Source organism: Chaetodon auriga, chromosome 9 (assembly GCF_051107435.1).
Source record: "Chaetodon auriga isolate fChaAug3 chromosome 9, fChaAug3.hap1, whole genome shotgun sequence".
Taxonomy (NCBI): Eukaryota; Metazoa; Chordata; class Actinopteri; order Chaetodontiformes; family Chaetodontidae; genus Chaetodon; species Chaetodon auriga.
This window is the reverse complement of record NC_135082.1, coordinates 10,527,493-10,552,217: the sequence shown is the minus strand read 5'-3', so window position 1 is coordinate 10,552,217 and position 24,725 is coordinate 10,527,493. Positions and strand designations below refer to the sequence as shown.

General features: G+C 43.2%; 2 protein-coding genes across 3 annotated transcripts; both read right to left on the bottom strand.

Annotated features, from left to right (window-relative positions):
- Positions 1–82: 82 nt before the first annotated feature.
- adam19b (ADAM metallopeptidase domain 19b) lies at positions 83–17,721 on the bottom strand. The gene is made up of 23 exons (XM_076739801.1): positions 17,466–17,721; positions 16,921–17,033; positions 16,725–16,795; positions 9,490–9,568; positions 9,178–9,254; positions 7,310–7,514; positions 7,130–7,195; positions 6,422–6,493; positions 6,136–6,302; positions 5,829–5,913; positions 5,552–5,691; positions 5,243–5,420; positions 5,057–5,146; positions 4,652–4,847; positions 3,823–3,931; positions 3,464–3,680; positions 3,225–3,302; positions 2,636–2,744; positions 2,410–2,539; positions 2,167–2,266; positions 1,713–2,066; positions 1,524–1,621; positions 83–1,446 (listed from the first exon to the last, which is right to left on the bottom strand). The coding sequence occupies exons 1-23, from the start codon at positions 17,581–17,583 to the stop codon at positions 1,440–1,442; spliced, it is 2,859 nt and encodes a 952-aa protein (XP_076595916.1). The 5' UTR covers positions 17,584–17,721; the 3' UTR covers positions 83–1,439.
- A 1,720-nt stretch (positions 17,722–19,441) lies between these two features.
- On the bottom strand, positions 19,442–24,433 carry thg1l (tRNA-histidine guanylyltransferase 1-like). 2 transcript variants are annotated; one of them, XM_076738396.1, is made up of 7 exons: positions 24,205–24,433; positions 23,828–24,028; positions 23,549–23,725; positions 23,278–23,447; positions 23,101–23,189; positions 21,932–22,039; positions 19,442–20,216 (listed from the first exon to the last, which is right to left on the bottom strand). In XM_076738396.1, exons 1-7 carry the CDS (start codon positions 24,210–24,212, stop codon positions 20,055–20,057), a joined length of 915 nt encoding a protein of 304 aa, XP_076594511.1. In that variant the 5' UTR covers positions 24,213–24,433; the 3' UTR covers positions 19,442–20,054. The 2 variants fall into 2 exon arrangements, with proteins under 2 accessions (XP_076594511.1, XP_076594510.1); XM_076738395.1 differs by having other exon boundaries at positions 23,828–24,039; positions 24,205–24,426.
- Between the last annotated feature and the right edge of the window lie 292 nt (positions 24,434–24,725).

The following is a 24,725-nucleotide window of genomic DNA, read 5'->3' as shown; positions in this document are numbered from 1 at the left end:
GTATATCAACAAATCCACCATTACTCACTCAGTAAGGTAGGATGGTCTTGAATCCTATGAACACATCACAAAACACAACCAGTTAAAATGTATAACATCATATTTTTATTTTTCAACGTGTTTATTTGAATTCCAGTTGAAGACACAGTGTCAAGGTTTGCATAGGTCTGATAAAACATGGCAGCTGACGGACTGTATTTCCATATTACAGATAAAACCAGTTCGTCCCCCCAGCAGTCAAATGGAGCAGGATTTTTAACACTACCTTACAGTACTGCCTGTTATCACTGTGTGACCTGCAGTCACATAACATAGTCTTCAAAGAACGAAGCTTTATAGCATTTTGGTCATGAAGAAACTCCCAGTGAGCAGTTTAAGTAACATCTTTGGACAGAAGTGCAAAATTATTCAAACTTATGGTGCAATTTTGAGATGTTTAAGTGACACATCTTTCCTCGTAATTTGAAATGATTTGAAATGTTTCCCTGGACAAAGACGACTCCATCACTGATCGTCAGTGAAAGGATGATGAATTAAAATTTAGCGTGGGTTCGAATGGTCACTTTAAAATGATATTTCACCCAAAATCTACTTGGTATTAAATTCTCACCTCCTGTAGACTTAAAAGGTGACTTTTACTAGTTGGTAAGTTGTGGAAGGATGTTTTAACAGCCACCTTCAATGCATACAAGGGGTGAGTATCTGGTACTAGTGCTCATAGTGCAACACCACAACAATATAAAATCATTTAAGAAAACTAATAATACAACTGAAAAATCCCTATAATTTTCTGCAACACATCAGACACGTACCTCTCATCATAAACATATACTTACAGCATGCACAAGGGTCTTTCACTGGTCCCCATTAGTCCAGTTAAAATCCCTGTCTTACTCACACATAAGAAGCATAAGCACTTCAACACTGGCATCTTTTCTTAATATAAGATATCCCTTTACTGCTGATGCTCTTTAAGAGACACCATGTTTAGTACATAGGCTACATTGTAAACATTCATTTTTCTTTGTGAATAAATACTCCTGGAACAGTGTTTCAACACTGTTGCACTCACAAAACAATTTCACATTTCCATTAACTTTTGGGACAATAATAAAATAAAAAAAAAAGTTCAGAAATTGACAGCTGTGGCTGTTTCAAGTTGTTGTAGCAAACACATAGGGATAATTTACAAAACACAGGTTCAGCCTGAATCTTAAAGACTGACTTAAAATACACTCATTGTGATATGTACTATGATTTGCTGTAATTCTGCCCTTTTCCCTCTGTACACATCCGTGTAAATACAATGCAATCTACATTGTCAAGTATTCAGCATATCCCACAGTGCCACGTTTTGTTATCTGCTGCTAATTTTCAAAAAGAAGTCTGAGACAGTCCATTATTGGATGTAGGTGGTGGTCCGACATCCCCCTGAGCTCTTAGGTTCTAAGAGAAGCAGAAAAAGAGAAGTTAAAAAGGGATTTGCATAGATTTACACAAGAAAACGCCTCCAGATGAGTTACCTGTTTGGCTTTTTCTGTCCAGCAGGTGGAGCCAAAGCATTTTTTCCTCTCTGCAGGGCATTAGTGGTAATCTGCAGGCCTTTTATTTGTTGCTGTTCCTACATAAAAAATGACAAGTCAAACATTCGCCACTCAACTTATTCCAGCAAAGTTTGCCTATGTACTTAAGAACATCCAAAAATGATTCACCACTGAGAGCTTGTTGACAGGACAAGGCGGTGGAGGTCTGCTTGGGGGGGCTGGTCGGGGTTTGGATACTGTTGAATGCGGTGAGTGGGTTTTGGTGTCCAGCGAAGGTAAACATGGAGGACCTGAGGGTGGTGGAGGAGGCTGGTTTTGTCTCTTCCCAGATTTAAGGAGAGTTGGAGTGTTAGCCTGAGGAGGGAGTTGCCCCTGAGGAGCAGCTACAGGCTGGAGCTGAGCCATCTGCTCGTTCTGCCCTGCAGCATACGCAGGTACAGGAGGAGGCTTCACCGCTGGACGCACAATAGCATGTCTGGACCGAGGTGGGCAAGATGGGCTTGGACGAGGAGAGGACTTTCCCTTTGGAAGAAAGCGGCCATGATAAGGTGAAGTGGTTAATTTTAACATTGAAAAACAACGAGCAATTAGAGAGCAGTCGGGGTCATCAGTGCTTCTTTACCAGGTGGTCTGAGTCCTGTATTTTTAATAAGAAGGCTGGGTTGGCGTGACCGTTCACATGACCATCTGCATACGGCTGCTTGCCCTCGGCCGGGACTGAACTGAGGGTTAAAACACAAATACAAAAGCACTCCATCATTTGTTCATTCATATAACATCAAGACTAAATCAAAAGGGCATCACTGGCAAACTGCCATTAACTAAGATGTAGATTATTAGTATTGAACACCACAGAATTACATACTCAGGCACTGAAGGTGGAGCAGAGGTTTTCAGTGGATGGAGTTTATGTTTGTAGCAGCACCACAGTCCAACAGCAGCAAGAACCACAAAGAGAACCAGGGGGAGGACCAGCAGGACTGGAAGGAGATTGCCTGTTGGAATATAAAACAGTAAAAAGTCAGAAAATTGTACAATTACAAAAAAATCTTTTAAATGGTCAATATATATAAAAAGCCCAGTTGTCTCACTGTGGCTGACGACAGGTCCACTGTCTACGCTGCCCCCCGACCCCCTCTGGTCACACAGAGGTGGAGCCCAGCCTGTGTCACAGTGGCAGTTATGATTGTTGTTGCACAGCTGGTGAAAGAACACATGACATCACCCATTAAAACGACAACATAAATGTTTATATTCATCGCACTGACATGCAGGTATAGGAGTGAAGGACATTTTAGGATGAAGTATTTCAAGATCATTCTATCTCAGAGAAAACACATACTTTTTACTGCACTGCCTTCATCTCACAGCCATGGTTACTTTGCAGATAAAGGTTCAACAGAGACAGAGATCATGCTGCTGCATAATGACTACTGCTGCTTTTCATCCTTTATGTACATTTTGCTGATAATGCTTCTTTATTTCTACTTAAGTAAGCTTTTGAATGAATGACTTATACCTGTACTGCAGTATTTTTACATTGCCATATTACCACTTTTAATTAAGTAAAAGATCTAAATATATCTTGTGCCACTGCCAAGTTTGCCATCTTTCCATAACAGTGGGCCAGCAGCCAAATCCATCTCCCCTGCATCCTTCCTCACACACATAGAAACTTACCCCATGTCCATGGCACTTGGCATTGCACTCATCAGCTTGGAGGAAAGATGCATTGCGGCATTCTCCATTAAAGCAAATCTGTTGAGAGGAGGAGGAGGTGTGTGAGGAAGAGACGGGTTAGAGAATCAAGTGGTTGCTTTAAATGGTAGAATTTTACTTTACTTGCTTTCTGACAGGTAAAACACATACGGACATCTCAAAAAGAGATCTTTCTTTTTCCAAGTATGTGTGAGTCTCACCGAGTCAGTGCCGCACTTGGTCCCCGTCATGACCAGGCCTGGGTCCAGAGTGTCGCCCTGTGCCTCTTCATCCACCTGCCCAGCCTTGTACACATGTGTTCCCATACACTGGATCTTCTTGTTGCCCACGCTGACAGTGGTTTCTATGCGAACAGCGTTGTTCTCAATGGGCTTGGAGGCTGAAGTTAAACACTGGATTTTCCCACATTGAGCATCGCTGGTAGACATAACAAAAAGTATCGTCAATGTGTTGAGATGGATAGAAAAAGGCTGCAAATATGTTTACTTGTCATTCTGAGGGAATGTAGATACCCTCCTTCAACTGAGGGAGACAATGAACCCAAAGGTTTGATCTTCACCTGTCCTTACAGCTCTTGTACTTCCCAAACAGATCTTTGCCACAGTTGCCGTACATGTCCCCAGCTTCATTCACCTTCTTAAAACACAGGTCAGGGGCCGGACTGCTATCTGTGGTCGAAGGAGAGACAATGTACAGAATCAAGTCAAATAGCTGCACATACACACACAGTAATGCACACACACAGTGTGTTGTGTGACCACCTGATGGAGACCAGATGGCATCCCTTACTGTTCTGGGTGGCTCCTGCGGTTCTACAAAGTGACTCCAGGGAGGCACCGTCACAACGGGAACATGGACACTGTCCAATAACAGTCCCTAATCCTGTGTCCCACTGAGGGCTCAACTCTACATCTATCCAGCATCTCTGCTTCAACATGCGCTGGATGTGAAGCAGCTTTAAAGATACACTATGATGGTTGAAATTCAGCGCTTACACTCGTGATACATAAGAGTTTTATACTGAGTACTTCAACTGATTATGTCACCGAAACTTTTATCATCTCATCCTGCCATGAAATCTAAAGAAGAACAAGATTTTTGGGAATTCCTTCATGCAGCTTAACTCAAAATATGTCAATCCAGTGCCAGTATTACATTAAAAATCTAACTTAATCTTTTACCACCCACAGTAAATACAAATAAACGCTTTTTGTTGGTGTCACATGCTGCCTGGACTGCAGTTGGCATGTTGCATCTTTCCATTAAGTAGAAATTCTATCCAATAAACAGGAAACTGAGAGTATATGCATGTCTAAAATATGCTACTATGTGATCAGAATGGAGGATATACCCCCAATTTATAGATTATAAACATCCTGTTTACGCACCTCGTCCCCAGAGAGACCGACACTGCTGCTCCAGGGTCAGACACATGCCGGTGTAACAGTAGGCCTGCCCGCCTGCACACGCTGTTCCATCCACTAAGTAGAAATTAGCTGGACAAGACTCTGCCTTCCCATCGCAGTACTCCGGCAGGTCACATGACCCTGAGGGAGCACGACACAGCACACCTGGGCTCTTCAACTACACAGAGAGAGATGAAGAGGAGGAGGAGAAGTTTAAGACAGAACCTGGACAAACCAAGATGAGGACATGGCAAGAGACAGGAATAAAGAATTAACTGTAGAGGTTTAATCAAATTGCCTCAGTGCTCATTTGATAGGAAGAATTAGCCCGGGGACACATCATTCATGGGAGGATTCATGTGTCTCCCTTTGCTTAGATGTTACTACCTTGCAGTTATGGCAGCAGACACCGTGGGCACACTCAGCGCCAGCTTTCAGAGTGCAGTTGTTGGCATTACAGCAAGGACTGGTGCACTCCTGCACAAACAGCGTAGCAGAGAGTAGAGTCGTGAGTCCAGGCGACAAAAAGACACGTGGAAAATATATACTGCAACGTTCCAGGGACACACTGACCTCCTCCTCTCCACAGTCACATTCTTCTCCATCCTCCAGGTAACCGTTGCCGCAGCGCTGCCCTCCATACATGGCTCTGGTGTTTGGCATGTTGAAGAGACACTTGCCGCCTCCAGAGCTTAGGTAGCTCTTCAGCTCCTTCTGATTGCAATCATTAAACACGCGTGGAAATGGATGCCTGGGCCGTGGCGAGGAAGAAGCACAAGTACGGTGAATAAGAACTGTCATCTTTCAAATCCTCTGTTTTTCTCTCCCCTGTTCGCTTAACAATTGCACTTTGATTGGTCATGGCTCATTAGTGTGTCGTACCCAGTAGCAGCAGCCATGATGCAGCCTCCGTCTTCGGCCCTTGCCTGACAGCATCCTGTGCTGTCATGGCTCATACCGAAGTTGTGACCCATCTCATGCGCCATGGTGGCAGCGACACCCACGGCTGACTCTGAGTGGTCCTGGTCAAAGGAAGAGTCAACGAGAACTTAAAGATCAGCAGATTGGATAATATTTTTTGGGGTTGTAAAAGAAAATGTATATGTGTTTTTAAGTTGCATGCAGAGGATTGATGTTTGTGTAGACTCTTGTCTCTCACCGTGTTCACTCCACCAGACTGGTAGTCAGAGCACATGGCTTTAAGAGGTGCCAGCCCGATGGTGGTGCCCTGGAACGCCCTCCCCCTAGAGACACAACACGCCACTGGTGATTAGTTCCAGCTGGACAACAGTTCGCAGGGATACAACTGGTGATAGTTATCGTCTCACACGATGATGATAAAATCAATGAGAGATCTACCCCAAGGGACAGGAGGCTTAGAGGAAGTAGGGGGATACTAGCAGGGTGAGAGGATGAAGAATGACAAATGGGAGGACTAGAGGAGGATGGAGGAGAGAGTGACTGACGTGATGAGCTGAGCGTTGTCGTTGGGGAGCACGCTGAGCTGTTTGCGTCTCCAGGACAGGAAGGCCGCCAGAGTGGCGTGAGGGTTGTCTGAAACGCTGCTCATGTCCTGGCTGGACCACACCTCCAGACCGATTAGGGCCACACGGATGCTCAGAGCCTTGTAGTACTGAGTGGACAGGAAAAGTGCCAGACATTGAATCTGACTTGTCACTACTAGTGATAGGTATTATAAAGCTGTGTAAAGAGTGTCTGTTTGTGGTTTTCACACTTCACATCAGATGTTACCTTGTCAACCAGGTTGGCTGCTTCCAGCAATTTCAGTTTGGTCTTCTCGAGACTACTCCCATGTTTGTCAAACTGCAAACAACATAAACCACATTTGTATAGACACACCCAGACACACACACAGCCATACTTCTCTTACATCTTCACACACATCAAAGGGGGGCTTAACACCTCAGATGACAAACAGGATGTGGCTCAGATCTCACATCTAACTAGCTCTAAATAAAGTGGTGGGTGCAATCTGCTGAGGTTATTGTCTATATTTTGTTTGTTACAATACAGTGTCAAGTAGAAATATACTATTTATACTGCATATAAAAATAGTTCTTAACATCCATCCATTAGCCGTACCCTCCTTGTGGGTTGCACAGGGGCTGGAGCTGATCCCAGCTGAGAGTGGCTCAGGGAGAGGAGGGGTACACCCTGGACATGTCTCCAGCCAATCACAGGCACACAGAGACACACATTCGCAATCACATTCACACCTACGGGTAATTTAGAGTCGGCACTTAACCTAACCTGCACGTCTCTGGACTATATCATAACAGACCATTAACAAAAATGATGCTGGGCTCCAATACTCTCATCATACTTAATTCTGCCTAAGTCGCTTATTTCACATCCAAAGCCACATCCTGTACTCCCTCGTTTGATGGTTCCTGGTTAAAACGTGACCAAATATGACCACATCCAAGGCTGTGTCCTCACCTCAGCCTTGTCTGCCACTATCAGCAGCTCCACATACTTCATATTCTGACTCAGGTCCCTTTTTTCCTGAAAATGGAGACAGAGTAGTTTAACACAGAATATGTGGTGACACTGCTGCTTTGTGTGAAGTTTACAAAGGATTTCAGGTGGTTGATCATTGTCCGTCCTGTCAGAACTCACCCTCCTCACACGCCGTGGTGACATCATTCCATGGATGAAGTCATTAAGCCCCTCCTCATGCTCCCTGTTGCCATGGTGATGCAGGCAGCTACCTCCGGGTAGATGGAGACTCTCGGCTCTGAACACAGCGTGCTGCTGTGCATCCAAGGAAGCAGGAAGAGGCTCTATCAGGTAGCTGACGCTTGCGTTCAGAGAAATCAGTCCCCTGGGGAAACATGACACTGCTGATGGTTCCATCCAGGCATAGTCTGAGGAAATCAATGTGGATCAGTAGTATTGCTGTCTGTCTATCGGCACACGGTGGTATACTGTGAAATTTATTGTCTTTATTGCAAATATTGTTAAATAAAAAATGGCCCTTCAAACCTCAAAAGATCAAAAGGAATTTCCTGAATTACACTGTCAAACTGAAACCTGCATAAAACCATATGGTTGCACATCAGATCTGGATTTTTTTTTTAAATTTGGCTGTGGCGGTTTAACGGTTGGGTGGAGCACAGGAATGTGTCTCAGGTGATTTATTGTTGTTTATAAATGAAGATCAGCTGGGACAGACAGAGCAATACACAATCCTCCGGCTTCTTCACGAAACCACTCATCAGCGCAGGCGTCTACACTCAAACACATGAGGATGCACGCAGCGGCAGGTCAAGCAGCTGTAGAAAACATCTGGAGAGGTCAGACGCCCACATGTCAGTGTCCCTCTATGCTGTGTTTGCTTTTCCCCAGAGAATGTACATTAGCAGATTCACTCATCCCCCAGATGCAGAGCATTGAACCCACAAAAACACACATATGGCTACGATTTCTGTCAGTGCTTGCCAGCTCCTCCTCTGTTGCCGGTCTCTCCTCCCTCAGTGTTTCTATCAGGAAGGATCAGCTGCTCTGGCTCCACACCAGGAGAAAACATCTCCATACTGAGCTGTACTCAATGAACCAACTCTGGAGCCAATGACCTACTAACCTAGTGGACTTCACAAGACACTACACACAACTGTTTCCTCTCACATCATCTCTTCAGCCATGGTTTGATCACAGGATAAACAGGCTCTCGTTGGAACTTCTTTTCATCTACAGCATCAGGATCTTCTCGGAGAGCTCTCAACTTTGCCTTATTTTAACACTGTCACCAGTTCATTGTGAAATCTCAGGATGCCATGTTAGGATTCAGAATAAATGTTTTAGCTTTTTAGCATTAAAAGTGTGATTTTCTGATACTGGCACAACACATTCTGTTTGTGCAAATAAAAACCTTAATGCATTTGCATTTGAATAATGGGATTACATTCAGGTTTCTGAAATTTGGTGGACAAATTTCTCTATGTTGGTAAATTGACCACAAGAGTGAATGTTGAACAACAGTTAATTATGTATTAATGTCATGTTGGCGGGTATTCTATAAATGACAGGAAACAACAGGGGAAACAACAGAGGAAACAACAACGGAAATTGCTTTGCATGCATTCACTCTGTTCTGTTGGCTCTACATGCAAAATGCACATCAGCTGGAAAACAAACAAACTGAGGCTGTAAACTGAATCTTAATGGAGCTAATAGCTTAAATTCAGTGAGCACACGATTACATTACTAAGATCAATCACAAACATCATCCCTACACCATACACTGTAATCCGCAGCACAAGTCCCTGCTTCTGAGTATTGGGAGAACTTTTCTCTTGCAGCTCTTTACATCTTTGCAGAAAACTACAGAAAAGTCCTCCTCCTCCTTGTTTTGTGATTTTGTTTTTAGAGGGATTTAGTCTTGTGGGAGACCTCTTAGAATTCTAAGAAATGTCTCACACCATTGGGACCAACTCTAAATATTAGAAAAACTTTATGACTACAGCCTGGGGTGAAGTTTCACATACCTGAGCCCTGAGCATGTGCTTACAGCAACACTTGAGCCCTCCATGCCCAGAACCTCCCCATGGTAGAAACAGTGTCCCTGGAAGACAAAAACAATTAACGCTTAACACACGTCTCTCCATGTAGGGAAGCAGGGTGGTGCAGCAATAAGAGAGACTCATTCAAGCAGATAAACCAGAAAGAAATGTAGTCTTTTATGTGCTGGCTGTTATTTCCTGCCTGTTATCCAACAGCACTGATATTTATTTCTCTTCTATGATCATTTATAACTCCCTGCTGCAGTTTGAGAACATCAAACTGTCCCATAGACTTACGGTGCTGGCAGGAGACGTCGACTTGCGGGCTCCATCTGGAGTGTACCATATTTCTTGATATCCAGGAGCCAACAGCTGCCTGGTGAAAGACAGCACAAACTCAGAGACAATTTGCAAGAGAATATATGTAGCGCCAGGCGTTCAATCTCCTGAAATAGCAACAATACGGTGGGACAGTGGTGAAAGATATGCCCAGTCAAAGCTGCAGGAAACAGTGGAGATAGAAGATTCCCTCCAGCAGCTCACAGCTCATAAAACATTCACTTTGACAGAGACACTCTACAAAACCAGACTTCTTGAAAGATTTAGACAAAGATCCTCTCAGAGATAAGAGGAAATACAGAGAAGAATGTCGTGGCTGTAATCAAATCCATATGTACCTTTCAGAAATGACCCCTTTTACTTCAGCTGAAGTGGGAGATGGAAACTTCCCAACGCTGAGAGTTTAAGTTGGTTAGTATGACCAGACTGCTTTTACTGTATTTCACAGGGGTCATTATATACCAATGTCCTTCTATTCTTTGTCTATAACCTGGAATTTCTGCAGCACTAGACGATACAGACTGCACAGGAGTGGCTGAGAAATCAAGGAAACATGCACATATTGAGAGAAACATAATTTCACTGTGGTAAAACATTACATTCCTCTTACTCTCTATCTGTGTGTGTGTGATTGAATGTGTTTTCAGACTCAGGCTGTTTCTGTCAAACTTCTGTCAACCCACCGGTCCAATATTTACATTTCGTACAGATGCTTATTCTCCCGTCTATCTCCTTCCAACTCTGCCTCGATCCATTCTTCCTGTTTTCATTCATAAACTGTGCCTCACAGCTGGTTTTCTTTTGCTCTGTCTCGCTAAATCTCCTCTCATCTCCGCCTCGCCTCAGTCTAACCTAGATCCATCAAAGGATCAAAGATAACTGCAGCGAAATCAAGAGGTAGAGAAAAATACATGTACCTACTGATGCCGGCTGAAAGCTTGGACTTAACTGAAGTCTCAAATAAACATGAGACAGACCTAAGATGTCCTGCTAAGATTTTATTATTTATCATGAGTCTTCTTTTATCTTCCATCTGAGCCAGCTTGTGGCATTACCTCTGGGTAATGGCTGTGCTAGCTACGTTTGATAGCTATCTTATTCCCTTTTCATCTTTGCTGGATAAAATAAGTGCAAATCAGTGGGGTGAAGTTCAATAAATAGCTCAACTGTTTGGGAAAGATAAATGCATAATGTCAATAATACATTCACTGAAATGTAAAACAAAGTAGTTCTGCATGTGACATGAGACATGTTAATTAATGAGCTTTAGGGGCAATAGCAGGCAGATTGAGTCATTGCTGCACAGAGCCAGGCTAGATCTTTTCCCTTGTTCTTACATCTTTATACTAAACAAACCAGCTACAGCTTCATACTGAGCACACAGAATTGGGAGTGGTATCAATCTCCTCATCTAACTCTCAGCAAGAAAGTGATTAAGATCATTCCCCAAAATTCCAAACTATTCCTTTAAAGGATGATGAAGACAAATGAAGGGAGGATGGGCATTTTTCTCTCCCGTCAGATGCCCTGAAGGAGACAAGCTCTTGAAACAATGGCAGCCTGTTGATGCAACCAGCCACAAAGCCAGTCAAAGGCGGCTGCTTCTTCCTTTTCCAGATCTTTGCTCTGGGGTTGGGGGAAGATGAGAGGGACTCTTATATGAACACACACAAGCAGTCTAAGACAAAACTTTATAAACGATCACTCAGTGGTAATGTATCCGGCTGATGTCACCCTGAATGGGGAAACCCCCGCTGTGTTGTGCTTTGACCTTCTATCCTCATTTCTATCTTGCCATCCTCTAGTTTTACCTCATTTAAGTTTCCCTAATATTCCCATCGTGCTCTCCTCTAATCTGTGGATCACTCTCTGTCACTCTCAGTCTGACCGGCAGAATTAATGGTAGTGGCTGATGATTGACTGAGCTTTACCCTGCTGCTGTTCCACAGTCATTACAGGGATCACTTCTTCCATGATGAGACACATAACGACTCTTTCTCTCCTCCATCCACCCTTACGCTCACATGCCAGTCAGCAGCTGTGCATGCTTGCAGACTGATGACTACACAACCTGCCACCATGTGACATGTAACAGACACAACATGCCATTAACACAGTCATTTCCATGACTGAAAGCACCACTAGCTTGGTTTTGTGCTTTAGTTTGTATTAGTTTTTACTAAAAATGCTGATGAAAAGTCCAAACCGACCAATGTAATTCATCACATTCAGACATGGGTCCGGTCTGCTCTGCTGAACGTTAAATACAGTTAATTATCTGTTTAGGTATTGAAAATAACTTGTATAACCTGAGATAACTTACGGTTTATTCAAACTGCAAAGAACTGAATTACAGATGAAACAATGCATCAGCGATTTGCAATGAAGAAACAACCACAAGAACCACCCAAAGTAACCTGGAGGTGTGATCAAACAGTTTCAGTTTGCATCATCAGTGTCTCCAGAAGTTAGAAAAAAAAGAAAAAGGTAAATGGATCATTAACTAAGAGATGAAAGTATGGGGTAAAGTACACTGCACATGCACAATAAAACACACACACTTTTTATGTGTTTAATTAAACTATAGGAGTCTCTTGTTCTGCAAGATAAAGCCAACCACCAGCACCAATGACCAGCAGTTTAGGATTGTGCCAAATACATCACTGTGTTTGGAACAATGACAGAGCAAAACAGTACTTCCACTGTTAGACACTTAAATTACACAGCCGTCTATAACTTGCATTATACATCAGTTTTAACTGGTCTGGCAACATGTAGCATATATCTAGTTATGCTGATTTTGTTGCCAAGCTTGAAAGGAATAGTTTGACATCTTGGGAAATTCACATATTCGCTTTCTTGCAGAGAGTTAGAGGAGAAGATTGATATATTTCTCATATTTGTAGGATAAATACGAAGCCGCCTGTTAGCTTGGCCTTGCATAAAGATTTTAAAGATGGGGAAACAGCTAGCCTGGCTGGCCGAAGGTAACAAGATCTGTCTAGCAGTGCCTCTAAAGCTCACTAATTAACACCTTACATTTCATTTGGTTACTGTAATCCGTACAAAAACAGAAGTGTGCAAATGACAATTTGCGGTTTTACAGGGATTACAAAGAGGCCTGTTTCTTGGCCGGGTGCAGTGACTACTGAGGATGCTGTTGGCACTGTGAGGCTGCCGCGAAACCAGCTGAGAATCCAGGAAGTCACTGTGTCTGGTTAAGAAGTGGTCTGGCACATAACGGCCATTAAATCCACAAATGGCTGCTTCTACATTTAGTTTTTGCAGAAATAGCATTTAATCAGCTTTAGATTCACTGGCGGGAGGGTTTTGCTTTTGTGCAGATCTAGCAGATTCCTCGTTTCCAGTCATTATGCTAAACTAAACTGTTTGCGGTAACTTCACATTCATATTCTTTTAACTCAACCAGTCCACACCACCAACACACTGGGAATATCCCAAACCCTTGAGTTTAATTGCAGTCTGGTAAATACTGTGAGAGCTTTTAAATCAAGACTGCAAAAGCCTCTGTGTGATGGCCTGAGCGCTGCGCTGCACAGAGATTGGATGTCGTCCAGTGTCCAGACAGATACTGTGATTGAGGAGCGCAATACTGGCTGAATCAGGACTGTCCGGTAGTGAGGCTGAGACAAAGGTTTGGTTCAGCCTCCTGAGGGGAGAGAGGGGGTGGGGGAGTAATGCTAATGTACTTGGGAGATAGTGAAGGAGAAGGGAGGAGAAGGGGACGTGGGGAATGCATTAGGGTCAGTGGGTCGCATTCTCTCATAGTGTCGGATGACATCACCGCACACGGGTGGAGGAGAGGGAGAAGGCTGATGCAAAGTCAAACTACCACTCAGCAACGGATGATGAAGAGGCTTTTATTGCAGAGGCAGGCCAATGCTCTGTTGTGTCAAGCCCTGTGTGTGTGTGTGAGTGTTTCCCCAACACACAAGCCAACACAGAGGCCGAGATAAAGACATCTAAGCAGACAGGGCAGCGCCACAGAGACTAAACAGAAACAAGGGCAAGCGAATGCATCTCTGCCCTCTGCTAACTACTCCTGTGATCCATCAGGCCTGTGCTCTTGGCCTTGTTTGTGTTCTTTTGGGCTGCTGTGTGCGTCTACAAGTGTGTCTGTGTGTGTCGCCCGTCTGCGTGTGGCCACAGTCTCTCAAACGCTGACCGCAGAGAGCGCGTGGGAGATGTATATTTATACTAGAGCCCTGGGGAACATCAGATGAGGTGAGGGAAAGAAAGAAATGAGAAAGAATGGGGTGCTCGTTTTTAGATAGGACACTGGAAGACATATGAGGTGAGGAGCAGGAGAGGAGAGGAGGAACAATGATGCATACATTTCCCAGGGGAGTGCTTAATTCAGGTTCATACACTTAAGGGGGCGAAGGAAGGGTTTTAAAAAGAAGAACAGAGAAAGTCATGCAGAGGAGGAAGAAAGAATATCCACATATCTGAACCAAACGCACATAACTCAAACTAACCGCATCTGCCTCGACTTTCCTCTTTCCGTGACTTTTCTCACCTCAACCCTTCTACTCCGGTCCATCATTCACTTTCTTACACTGTTTCCTCCCTCTCCCACTCTGTTTTTACATCCCTTTTCCTGCACTCTGAGTCAGCACACTGGCCCCTGTCTGGCACTTAACCAAATCAGCCCTCTATGGGTGCAGCACAGCCTTTCATTAAGGTAAAAGCTCAAGCAGACACACATAGGCATCCACACCGATTGCACGTCCAAACCCAAAAGAAAGACCCATGCGCACACACATGTACACTGACAACCATGGGAGGACGTAAATGGATGGAGTCTGTGCTGCAGTCACTGGGAGCACTGATGCCCACAGAAATTCACAGCTACGTCATTCTCCGCGCTTTGCTTAAGTGATGCATTAAGTGAAGAGTGTCTGAGGTGGACTGGAATTAAAAGGGAGAGAGTGGGAAACAAATGAGATGTAAATCACTCCAGAAGGATAAACAGAAAGACAAGATCACGACAATCTCACGGCTAGTTTGGGTCCCCCTGATCTGTTGATTGTCAGAGTAACGGTTGCAGGGGCAATGAGTACAAGAGAGAGTAGCCAGGACACGGAGATGGACACTGGCAGCGTTTTCTCTGGCTTCTCTCCAAAATCAGACATTGATCTTCACTGACACAAGCTGCTGTCCTCTTCAGGCCACCCCTATAGTCTCACATAGCCAGATCTGTCTCCACATTAGGCGGATGGACAAAGTCAAAACACAGTAACCCAGTATGGGATTTGTTGTTTAGCCTTGGAGAGTAGGGAAACTCCGGCTGGTGGCGGGGAGAAGTGGGAAATCTCAGACTGAATAATGGTGCTACAAAGACAGCTGGCAAGCTCTTTCTTTGAATGGGGTAAAACTGTTTTTTGCAAGGGACTGTAAGAAAGTAATTGGGGTGGTCAGGAGGTCTGAATGTCATGGTTGAATGGTTAAAGAAGCAAGGCCCCCCAAAGCTTTACCACTTTATCATCCCTCAACCCTTAATATCTCAAAATACTACAACAGTGTTGAACTGAACTTGCTTCATCATAAAACCTTATGGTGCATATAAAATATGAAATGTACCATTAAAATCTTTGTCTGTTAGTGGAACATTAATTCCCATAATGTCCACCAAATTGCAAATTAGAAATAAAGGTGGCTGAATGGCGACAGATGAGGGGAGGACTGAAATGAAATGTAAATCCGGTGAGAAGATATGGAGAAAATCTGGAAAAAAAAACAAAAAAAACAAAAAAAACATGACTCTCATACTTTTTTGACCAAGCTAGTAATTTTCATACACTCCCTAAGTGAATTGTGGCATACATGCTGACGTGTATTAAAGGCTGAGGCTGAAGTGAATGAAACAGTTTACATGATTATCTAGCCCGGATCAATAAATCTCTCAGACACGATACATTAAAGGATCAATATCAAAGAAGTGGGATGTGTATCTTTATTTCAGTCTTTGCGTGCTTTATCATTAAATGACAACTGAGAATACTTTTAGTTGCCATACTTGATTTTTTTCAGATCATATCATTACCTCTCCCTTTTTCAACATCACCTCACAGCTCCTACTGTAACTGTAGCAGAAGTGATTGGCAGCAGTGAAGAAATGTTCACAGCTTTCCTGTCGCAGGAAACAGTTGAGAAGTTGCACAAAAATGGTTTCAAAATATATTTTTCTTGCTTATGAGTAAAAGGAATTAGAATTTTTGCATTTCCCCTTTTTTATAGACCCATCTGCAATTATCGGTGATTATCAGTGATCATCATTGCTGTCTCATGCTGAGGACCTTAAAGAACTGTGAAATGTTTCACACTCTCTGTCTCTTCTTGTTGCTGTTCCTAACACTGTGAGTGATTGATGAAAATTCCTTTGACCAGGAGGAAATCTAACAGTGTGACCACCTGCTGGGGAGGGGGAACAGGGGGGCAAATCCCTGAGGGGACGGCCAGTCAGACACAGTGGAGTCACGGTTTGTTAATGTGTGTGTGAGGGAATGAACGACAGACAGGGTCTACATCTGATGGTAAAAATGGACCTCGTGAAAGCTTCCCATTCCACTTGTGAGCTGGCTCAAATCCAAACGTGATAAACCACAGCTCTGTTGTCACCACCGACATCTCCCCAGCTCCAGTCCTCCCAGCCAGCCATCACACAGTCCATTAGACGAGTCAGATACTCCACTCCCTTCCTATCACCATCCCATTGTTCCTGGACAGGAACCGCTCTGTCAGATTACAGGATGCTAGGTGCAGAGGCACAATCTTAACTTCCTGTTTGCCCAAGGCACACAGATCGGGTGTCAACCCTCTGTCGTCCAAAACCATCACCATGCTGTCCTCCCTTCATCACCCCTGTCTGCACCCACGGAGGCACTGACCTTATAAACGTGTCTATGTGACAGCTAACATCTGGTCAAATAAACGGGGCTAGCCGGGGCGTCTTGTGGATGTCGAAGGACACACGGGACATTGTTGATGCTAATATGCTCTGACTTGATTTGATGCAGGTAACTATTTGAATTCTTTGAGGGATTTTACTTCTTTTTTTTTTTTTTTACTTGTTCCTCTGGGGCATTACTCCAAAGTTGTCTTTTATCTTGTCTCATCCTGTGTAGGAAACACTGCAGTGTAGTGCACTTTATTCTGCATTGGTCACTCACTCATTTTTCTCCAGGTGTAGTCTGAGCTCCTGGCCCTCAGCTGAGATCAGAACCAGTGCCTCTGCAGGATGCTGCAGGGAGAAAAAAAATACTTTGTTCATCAGGTCGCAGGAGTTCACCAAACAAGAGCAGACTTATATTAAGATTGAATCATTTTCTTCGCCAAATGGACAGAGGCTGAGGCAGACTGACTCACCTCTTTGTTGGCGGACCTCCTGTGTCTGTGAGGATGCAGCCATGTGGGAGAAGTAATCTCATAACTCTGAACGTGCTCAAGGATGCTCCTCAGTGAACCCTGCTTATTTTCTCCTAATGCATAACAGAAAATGCAAAATACAAAAAAAAAAAAAAAAAGAAAAGAAAAAAAAAGAAAGAATCAGAAACAGAAGCAACATTATTGCCAAGTATGTTTTCACACACAAGGAATTTGCCTTGGTATTTTGGTGCAGACCTGTCGCAATTATAGTGAAAAGAAAAGAAAAAACGGGGGAAAAATTGTAAACTATACTTTAAAGACCTACTGAAATCTTCCTTTGTGCACTGAATGATTCACTTTTCACACAATGGTAATAACAACAACAACAATAATAATGACATTATGCATGCCCAGCAGTGACGTGAGGTTTGCATTTTAAGACTGAAAATGCATTCAAGTGCAATGCAACGTCTACCTAGTTTTTTTTTTTTTTTTAACGTGAAATTCTAATTGCAACCATCGCGCGGAGAAACAATTGGACTCACCATTGTAAACACCGCCTCCAGATACAGCAGCCTCTACACAGAGGAGGACAACTATGAGACACAGACACAGAGAGGACTGCACGGCGTGGAGAGGAGGAGGACGCGCTCCCGGACGCATTCTAACAGCAAGCGGCTCCAGATGAAGGTGCTAAACTGAGACATAAATGTGCAGTGAAGGAGCTCTGGGTGCTTCACATCGGATGGAGAAGACGCCGCCGGTGTGACATCGCGAGAAGCCGCCGCCGCTCGGCTGAATGAGATGCTTGCAGAGCGCGGAGCACACCTCTCTTTCATTCTCAAGCCCTCCCCTTCATATCTCTCACACACACACACACACACACGGGTAGGGGGAGAGGGACACGGAGCTGTCGAGGTGAGGCAAGATAAACCGGGATATGGTGCAACGTACGAGTGAGCAACAAGACACTGAAATTTGTACAATTAAAAGACGCAAATATGAAGGTATTCTTGACGCACAGTATTGCAAAAAAAGCACATTAACATAATAGTTCAATAGTCTCATTGTGCCACGCCGCAGATTCACCTCGTTGAAGAGGATGTTTAAGGACTCTGCATTTTTTCAGCACTGTTTCTTAAAGAGACACTCCAACAATTTAGTGATGTTCTTCCATAAAGTTGATGGACTCACAATGAGACAGATTAAGAGAAGATTGGTCAAAATCGAAGCAGCAGAGACTGAGGTGTCCTCATTTTTAGTTAGTGGAGTATCCAAAAATGCTGGACCCTACATTTCCCATCATGCAACATTTTTTTTTATTGCACCCTACCTGCATGAATCTCACAACCTCCACATCTCCAGTTTGTAACACGAGCTTTTTGTTATAGACTTGTAGCCTCCAAGTAGAGATGACCCTGATGACATCACTGTGACACCATCAGGGTCAGCTTGTCAGATACAAATGAACTGAACTGATCCGGAGCAGTTTCTTACCAAGTGAATACAGATAAAAATAATGTACTTCTCCTTTAAAACAGCTTAATCGATTGTATTGTTGTACGATGGATTGTATTTAGCTGTGACGATGGTGGCCGTGCGGCCATGTTGGCGCCAGTGTGTTGACACGTCTGAGGTTCTTTTGAACAAATGGAATATATCGTCACTGTCAGAGTTCATGCCATCTCCAAGGCTTACTTGAATGTTTTTTTATCCCACTCAGCTGCTTTTACTCTGGATGATATGATGTGATGTGAATGCATCTTATGTCTCAGTGGCTATTTAACCAATCATTTCTGAGGACAGGGAATACTTTAAAAGAGCTATTCAATATAATCACAGTATTTTGAGGTTGTGTAGACTATTTCCTCTGTTTATTCCAGCCAGAAGCCCACCAGGCTTAAGTTTAGGCCCTGCATGTAAACATATGCTGTCTTTAAATAACTGCAGCACTTGTCTCAACACGCTCTGGTTTTTATACATACGGTGGCCCATATGTCCAACCACTGCATGTGGTCAGTCTGCCAATGATCCATGTGAACTGATCTGAGCACAGTCAGTTTATGTCATTACGAAATTCTGCAATCATAGTACATCTTGCTTAACTCGTGTGTAACCGTTCATTAACTCTAAAGCTTTTTACAACAAACAGGCCTCTGAGAATTTTAGCCCAACTGTGAATAGAAGAGTTGAATCTTACAAACAGCACAGTCCAGAAGCTACATGCTTTTAACAAGGTCACCAAACCAAGAATACACTAATACCCGACAGTAACCGAGCCTACTACAGTAACAGAATACAGTAAGCTTCTACCGCTTCAACCCTCCAGCAGCCATTCATACTGAGCCGGTCATTTATAAGTGTGATGATAAATATGCCACAGAGCACATGTCAGGAGGATAGAGTGTACGCAGGGTGTGTGAGGTATTCTTAGCACTGATGACAGTGCAGGCCGCTGAATCCATTCACATCTCTAAATGGTATCCTGGCTGCAAAACAAGGCCACTCATTACTGCCAAGGTATTGGTTTCTGCTTTACTGGGCTTATTCCTCCCTCCAATACGCTCTTCATCACTACAAACTGGAAGTGGTATTGAACACTTTGCAGATCCTGAACCATAAAAATTCAAACATTCGGAAAAGGGGAGCTGACATTCACAGCTGATACACATAAACAACCATTGGGGCAGTGGGCCAAGAGGAATCATCGTCATGATCATGTTAAACACGCGGAAAGATTAAGTGATGTAGTTTTACAAATGCCATTCATGATATCAGATGGGGGTATATATTTGGAGAAGCAGCCTTATAATAGGCTAGAGAGGGATGGGCAGATGTCTGAGTCAGTGTGGTACTATCAAACTGCTGTACATGTCCTCAATACCCACTGATTATGAAATCATCTGCTTCCCTTTGAACAAACAGACAGCATCTCGCAGTTTAAGCAGAAACTTCCTTCTTTAAGGGAACGTTGGGATAGAAGTTTAACACATGAAAATAAGGATGTTTTCCAGCTGTCAGCCAGTAATCGTTTGCAGCTGCTCCATCATCTGTCCGCTGCTCGTGTGGGTCCACTTCAGTCGTTCTGGCTCGACTCAGTTCAGTACGTTTCTCCTGCAGCAGCGCAGGAGCTGTTAGCAACTGTTGTCCTCCAGGATGTCGGGGTGTTCCTCCCAGAACGTCTCTCCTATAATGTCACAGTGATAGTCCTGCACCCTCCGCCTGCTGCGAGTAACAGGCACGTCCCTCTCCTCTTCGTTCGGTCGCTTCATGCGTTTGGTCACAGTTTCATCTTGCTGGATACACAGAATGAGGAATACGATTAGTGCAATTAAAGGTGACTGAGAGGAAAAGTTGGATATTTTGTGAAATGCCACTCTCATATCTGTCTAATTGCCTGGCAACCTCCAGACTCCAGGAAGTCACAGGACTCAGCCAAGCAATAATCCAGCACATAATCCTCTGTAAAACCACAACTTTGTGCTTTTACACTTTGGTTTCTGGATTGACTAAATAAACAAGGCACGAAGTATCACTGTGTATATAACTTTAGAGAGGCTGGTAGGTGTTTTTAACCTGTGGACAGAGCCAGGCTAGCTGCCTCCCCTTGTTTCAAATCTTTATGCTAAGCTAAGCTAACTAGTACCTAGCTGTAGCTTTGGGTTTAAAGGACGAACATGAGAATAATATTGATGTTATCGAACTCTCGGCAACAAAAAAAAAAAAAAAAAAAGTGAATTAACAAGAAAATTCATTTTAAACACTTAAAGGTTTAAAAAAAAATTAGATTTTGAACATTAATATAGCAGCAAACAGCTGTTTGCTATGTAAAGACACAGTGGGGTAATGGCTTCCTGAGCAGAGAATGAAGTCACACTCTGTGTGTGTGTTGTAATCTGAGCTTCTCTGGTCTTTGTTTAGGTAGCCGGTCCGTCCGTCTGTGTGTGTTATTCCCTCCCTGTGGGGGAATAACACACACCGCTGGCAAACGGTTCTGGATCAGAATCTGGTGTGACTCCACAGAGCATCACATCGAACTTATTCTGACCAAACCAGAGCAGGTGATTGTTGGAACCGTCTAAAGACTGATGAAGACAGTTTTGGTGCGTTTCATCCAATTTCTGTCAAGGTTGAATGACTTGTGTTTTACAATGACCTGTGAGGCAAAATTACTCATTTTGAAAATGGAGTGTTAAGATTTTGAGAAAAGCGATATCACGGCTGTTTCTGGTTAGGAGGTGAGGCCGACGCGTCCATTTGTGAAATGCTGATGCTAGTGCCACGTTGACATCTAGTGGCAGTAAATGTTATATATAGAACCTTTAAGTGCTATTCAAAAAACTGATTTTGGTTTGTTCACTTATTTTTCCTATTTTCTGAATAACTATGCAATATCACGTGGAGGTAATACACAGCACTATTGCAATACACTCCTGTACAATTCAGAATAACAATTTATTTATTTTCCTTTCATTTCACTATGAAGATGAAGAGGTATGACAATCTGCTGATAAAGCCGTGGAAGTTGCTTGAGATATGTAATCCTACATATCTACATTTCCTTCACCTTCATTTTCTGTCTAGCTCCATTATTGGCATTTGGTAACTCAATATGAGCAGGGATCTATTGAAAAGTCAAACTGTTGATGCATTCAAAACACTCTGATCTGAGACTTCAGCTTCCCACCACATCAACAGTCAATGTTAAGTTTTGCTGTCAGCCAAAACCTCAAACTGCAGCCGAGTGCACAAAGCTAGACTCCTAGACTCAACATTGGCTGCTGATATTTGTCGAGCATACAAGAAGAAACCCGTCACAGGGCACAGAAGCTGAGGCAGACGACATGCAGGGAAAATGTGAGCTATCACTGAGCGGAGCAGATGAGACAGGTGAGGTGGGAGTGGGTACAGTGAGGGATTTAAACGCTAAAGATGGGGAACAGAGGAGGAGTCATCTCATCGAATTTCTCTGTAATAACTGTGCAGAGTCAAACCTTTTGTAGCAACTGACCTTCTCCCAGATGAGCGTGGTGCCCTTCCTGTGGAGGGCAGGTTCATTGTTGTAGTTGATATCAAACTCAGAGAACAGGATCTCATTTTTGTCTGCAGCTATTGTTCCCTGGAAGGAGACACATGCATGTAAATAAAACCATTAAAATGACAACTCACTGGTTCTACTGCTGTTTTGTCATTTCAACATGGAAATATTTAATGCTATGAAAAAACGGAAGAAGATCTTTGATTCAGGCAGTTTTTCCAAAGAAATGTTTTTAAAGTGATAAATGAAGTAGGAAGCACAAAGGTTTGATAGGCTGTGAATGACTCATCTTGCCCAAAACCTGAAGCCAGAATAAACATTTCCACAACTCATCACATCATCAGTTTCCCTCACAGCCCGCTGGAGAACGAAGGGACTTCCAGAGAAAAGCTGTGTCAGTCAGTGGCAGCTGCCACAAATAGAGTCGGGCCAGATGTTCTATAGAAACATGTGACCCCCTTCTGTTCAATTTGACCCATTTGTTCCCTGAACATCTTTGTAGTTCCAGACATTACATTCTGATCATCACAACCACAACTGAGGGAGAGCAAGAATTAAGCAGAAGTAAATACTGTGATGACCACAGGAATACACTCACAACCATGCATGCGACCGCATCCAGAACCGTGTCTTCTTGCTAACAAATTCTTGTCTTAAAAAGTTCACAGAAATACTTTTATCACAAATACAAAGCGACACCGAGGCAGCTGAAATCTGAAACATGCATTTAAATCAGAATATGGATGAGAAAAGGTAGAATTACCAATAACTCATTATCATTATCAATTCATCTACTGGTTATATTTTCCAAAATGTCAAAAATATTGATGATTGACCATCAAACCTCGTCAGACCCTAAAGTGTTCAAACTGATTTGTTTTGCCAACAGTCAAAAAAAAAAACAAAACATAGCATTGTGTTTCTAATGAAAGGGAGAAAAGTTTGCAAACATGTTTAACGCTGTGGCAGCAAATGTTTGATCCATTCATTTGATAAATGCTTTAAACGAAGGATTGATTGTATTGTTTAACCAGCTAATTCCTCCAACAGGAGTGAATACCAAGAATGAATCCGAATCAGATAACTGTTAGTGTCCATCAGAAGGAAACGGATTGATTGACTTCAGGTTGTGTTTCACTCACCTTTAAACGATCCTCTGCCTGGACTGTGGTGAGTCCTCCCTTTTGTACTAATGTCCAAAACACTGTGTTGTACAAATTATTAATGTGACCTGAAAGACACAAATCCACACATGTACTGTGACATCGGACATGCCTAAAAGTCAAATGTGCTACAGTTAGAGCACAGCATGTACTTACAATCTGCTTGCCTCCAGCTGAGGTAGTCTCTGAGGTTGCGGTTGCTAGGGTACAGGACCACACGTCCATCAAAGCCCGGAGGGTACAGGAGGGGCTGTTCCCCAAAAAACTCCTTCCAGTAAAACACATACGAAGAGGAGAACTGGGAGGCCACGTGGGTCATGAGCTTACTGACAGGAGGGAAAGCGAGAGAAAAGAAAGTCAGACAACACACATGAAAGGTCTGTGTGAGAATGATGGAGGTCTGTGCAGAGTGTCAAATCCAAAGTACCTGGCTCTCCTCTTAAACAAGGTGGAGGTCCTCTTAAAGACAAAGCTGAACTCATCACTTTGACCATAAGCGATGACAATATCCTCCAGTTCTCCCATGACAGAGCGTGCACTCCGCGTCATCAGCCCCAAGGCCCTGTTATCATTGGGCTTTGTAAACTTGTGCTGCTCTGCAAACCTGAAACAAAATGCAACAGCAGCATGGTTTCTAATGATGCATCAACCTACTACTGACGTGCAGCATCACGGTTGTCTTCATAGAGATGAAAAGGAAACTCACTTGTGGAAGTTGCGTCCGTCCAGTCTCACTACAATATAGCAGTTTCGTAGGCAGGTGTCATCTGTTTCAAAGCTGCGGACATACTCAAACTTGCTCTTCGCCATGTTGCTGGGAGAAGTAAAAAGACAGGCCGAGGGTTTGACAACACAAGACCTGACACGTCCAAATCTGCAGGCTTTTCCAATCAGCATGAGGGTGCTCCTGAAACACTCCTGAAACACACAATATGTTAGATAACATATTCCCAGGACGAATGGAGTGCGAGTATTTTTACATTACTTTGACATTTGTAACAAAAAAGAAAGAAAGATGATAAATAAAGGAATAATTAATGTTAGATGTTCGTCCACGCTACCATAACATCAATTGTCACTTACACTTGCATGCCATGTATGCTGCTTCTCCTTTGCTCCTACAATAACCAACAAGTTCGCTACTTCTTAGAAACACGTTTACTTCACGTGCTAGTTACACAAACACCTTTTTTTAAATTAGTGTTCATGAGGCAGCAAAGTTATGTTATCAATTGATATCTACATTTATTCTAAGACAATTTCCAGGTAACATGCGTTGGCATATGTAAAGTCCCTCACTAAAATATGTCGTAGTGCTACCGTAGACAGTAGAAACAAACGTTCCGGAGCACAAACCTGAAATTAATACATTTGATAAAAATCAATAACTCATTCTTCTCATTGCTTGTCGCTCTCTATAAGAAGCAACCATTATATAACAATTCATTCATGTGCTCCTGCAACGGATAAATTGTTACGGCGAGGAGATTTGTGCGCAAGCTACCAAACGATCGTCTGTGTTTTAGCGCCATCTTGTGGTCATGGGAGGGAGAGAGTACAACCAAAGATCGTGTATGAAGAGGAGGATACGGAAACACGTTTTA

What these genes read in the sequence shown, in the direction of transcription:
- thg1l (XM_076738396.1), bottom strand. An exon ending in TTGTTTAAGAGGAGAGCCAG is followed by an intron (nt 23,448 to 23,548) that starts GTACTTTGGATT and finishes CCCTCCTGTCAG; the next exon opens with TAAGCTCATGACCCACGTGG. An exon ending in CAGCTGGAGGCAAGCAGATT is followed by an intron (nt 23,190 to 23,277) that starts GTAAGTACATGC and finishes TGTGTCTTTCAG; the next exon opens with GTCACATTAATAATTTGTAC.
- adam19b (XM_076739801.1), bottom strand. Translation starts at nt 17,583, where the DNA reads ATGCGTCCGGGAGCGCGTCCTCCTCCTCTCCACGCCGTGCAGTCCTCT. An exon ending in TGGAGGCGGTGTTTACAATG is followed by an intron (nt 17,034 to 17,465) that starts GTGAGTCCAATT and finishes GTTATGCATTAG; the next exon opens with GAGAAAATAAGCAGGGTTCA. An exon ending in CCAAGTGCGGCACTGACTCG is followed by an intron (nt 3,303 to 3,463) that starts GTGAGACTCACA and finishes TCCTCTCAACAG; the next exon opens with ATTTGCTTTAATGGAGAATG.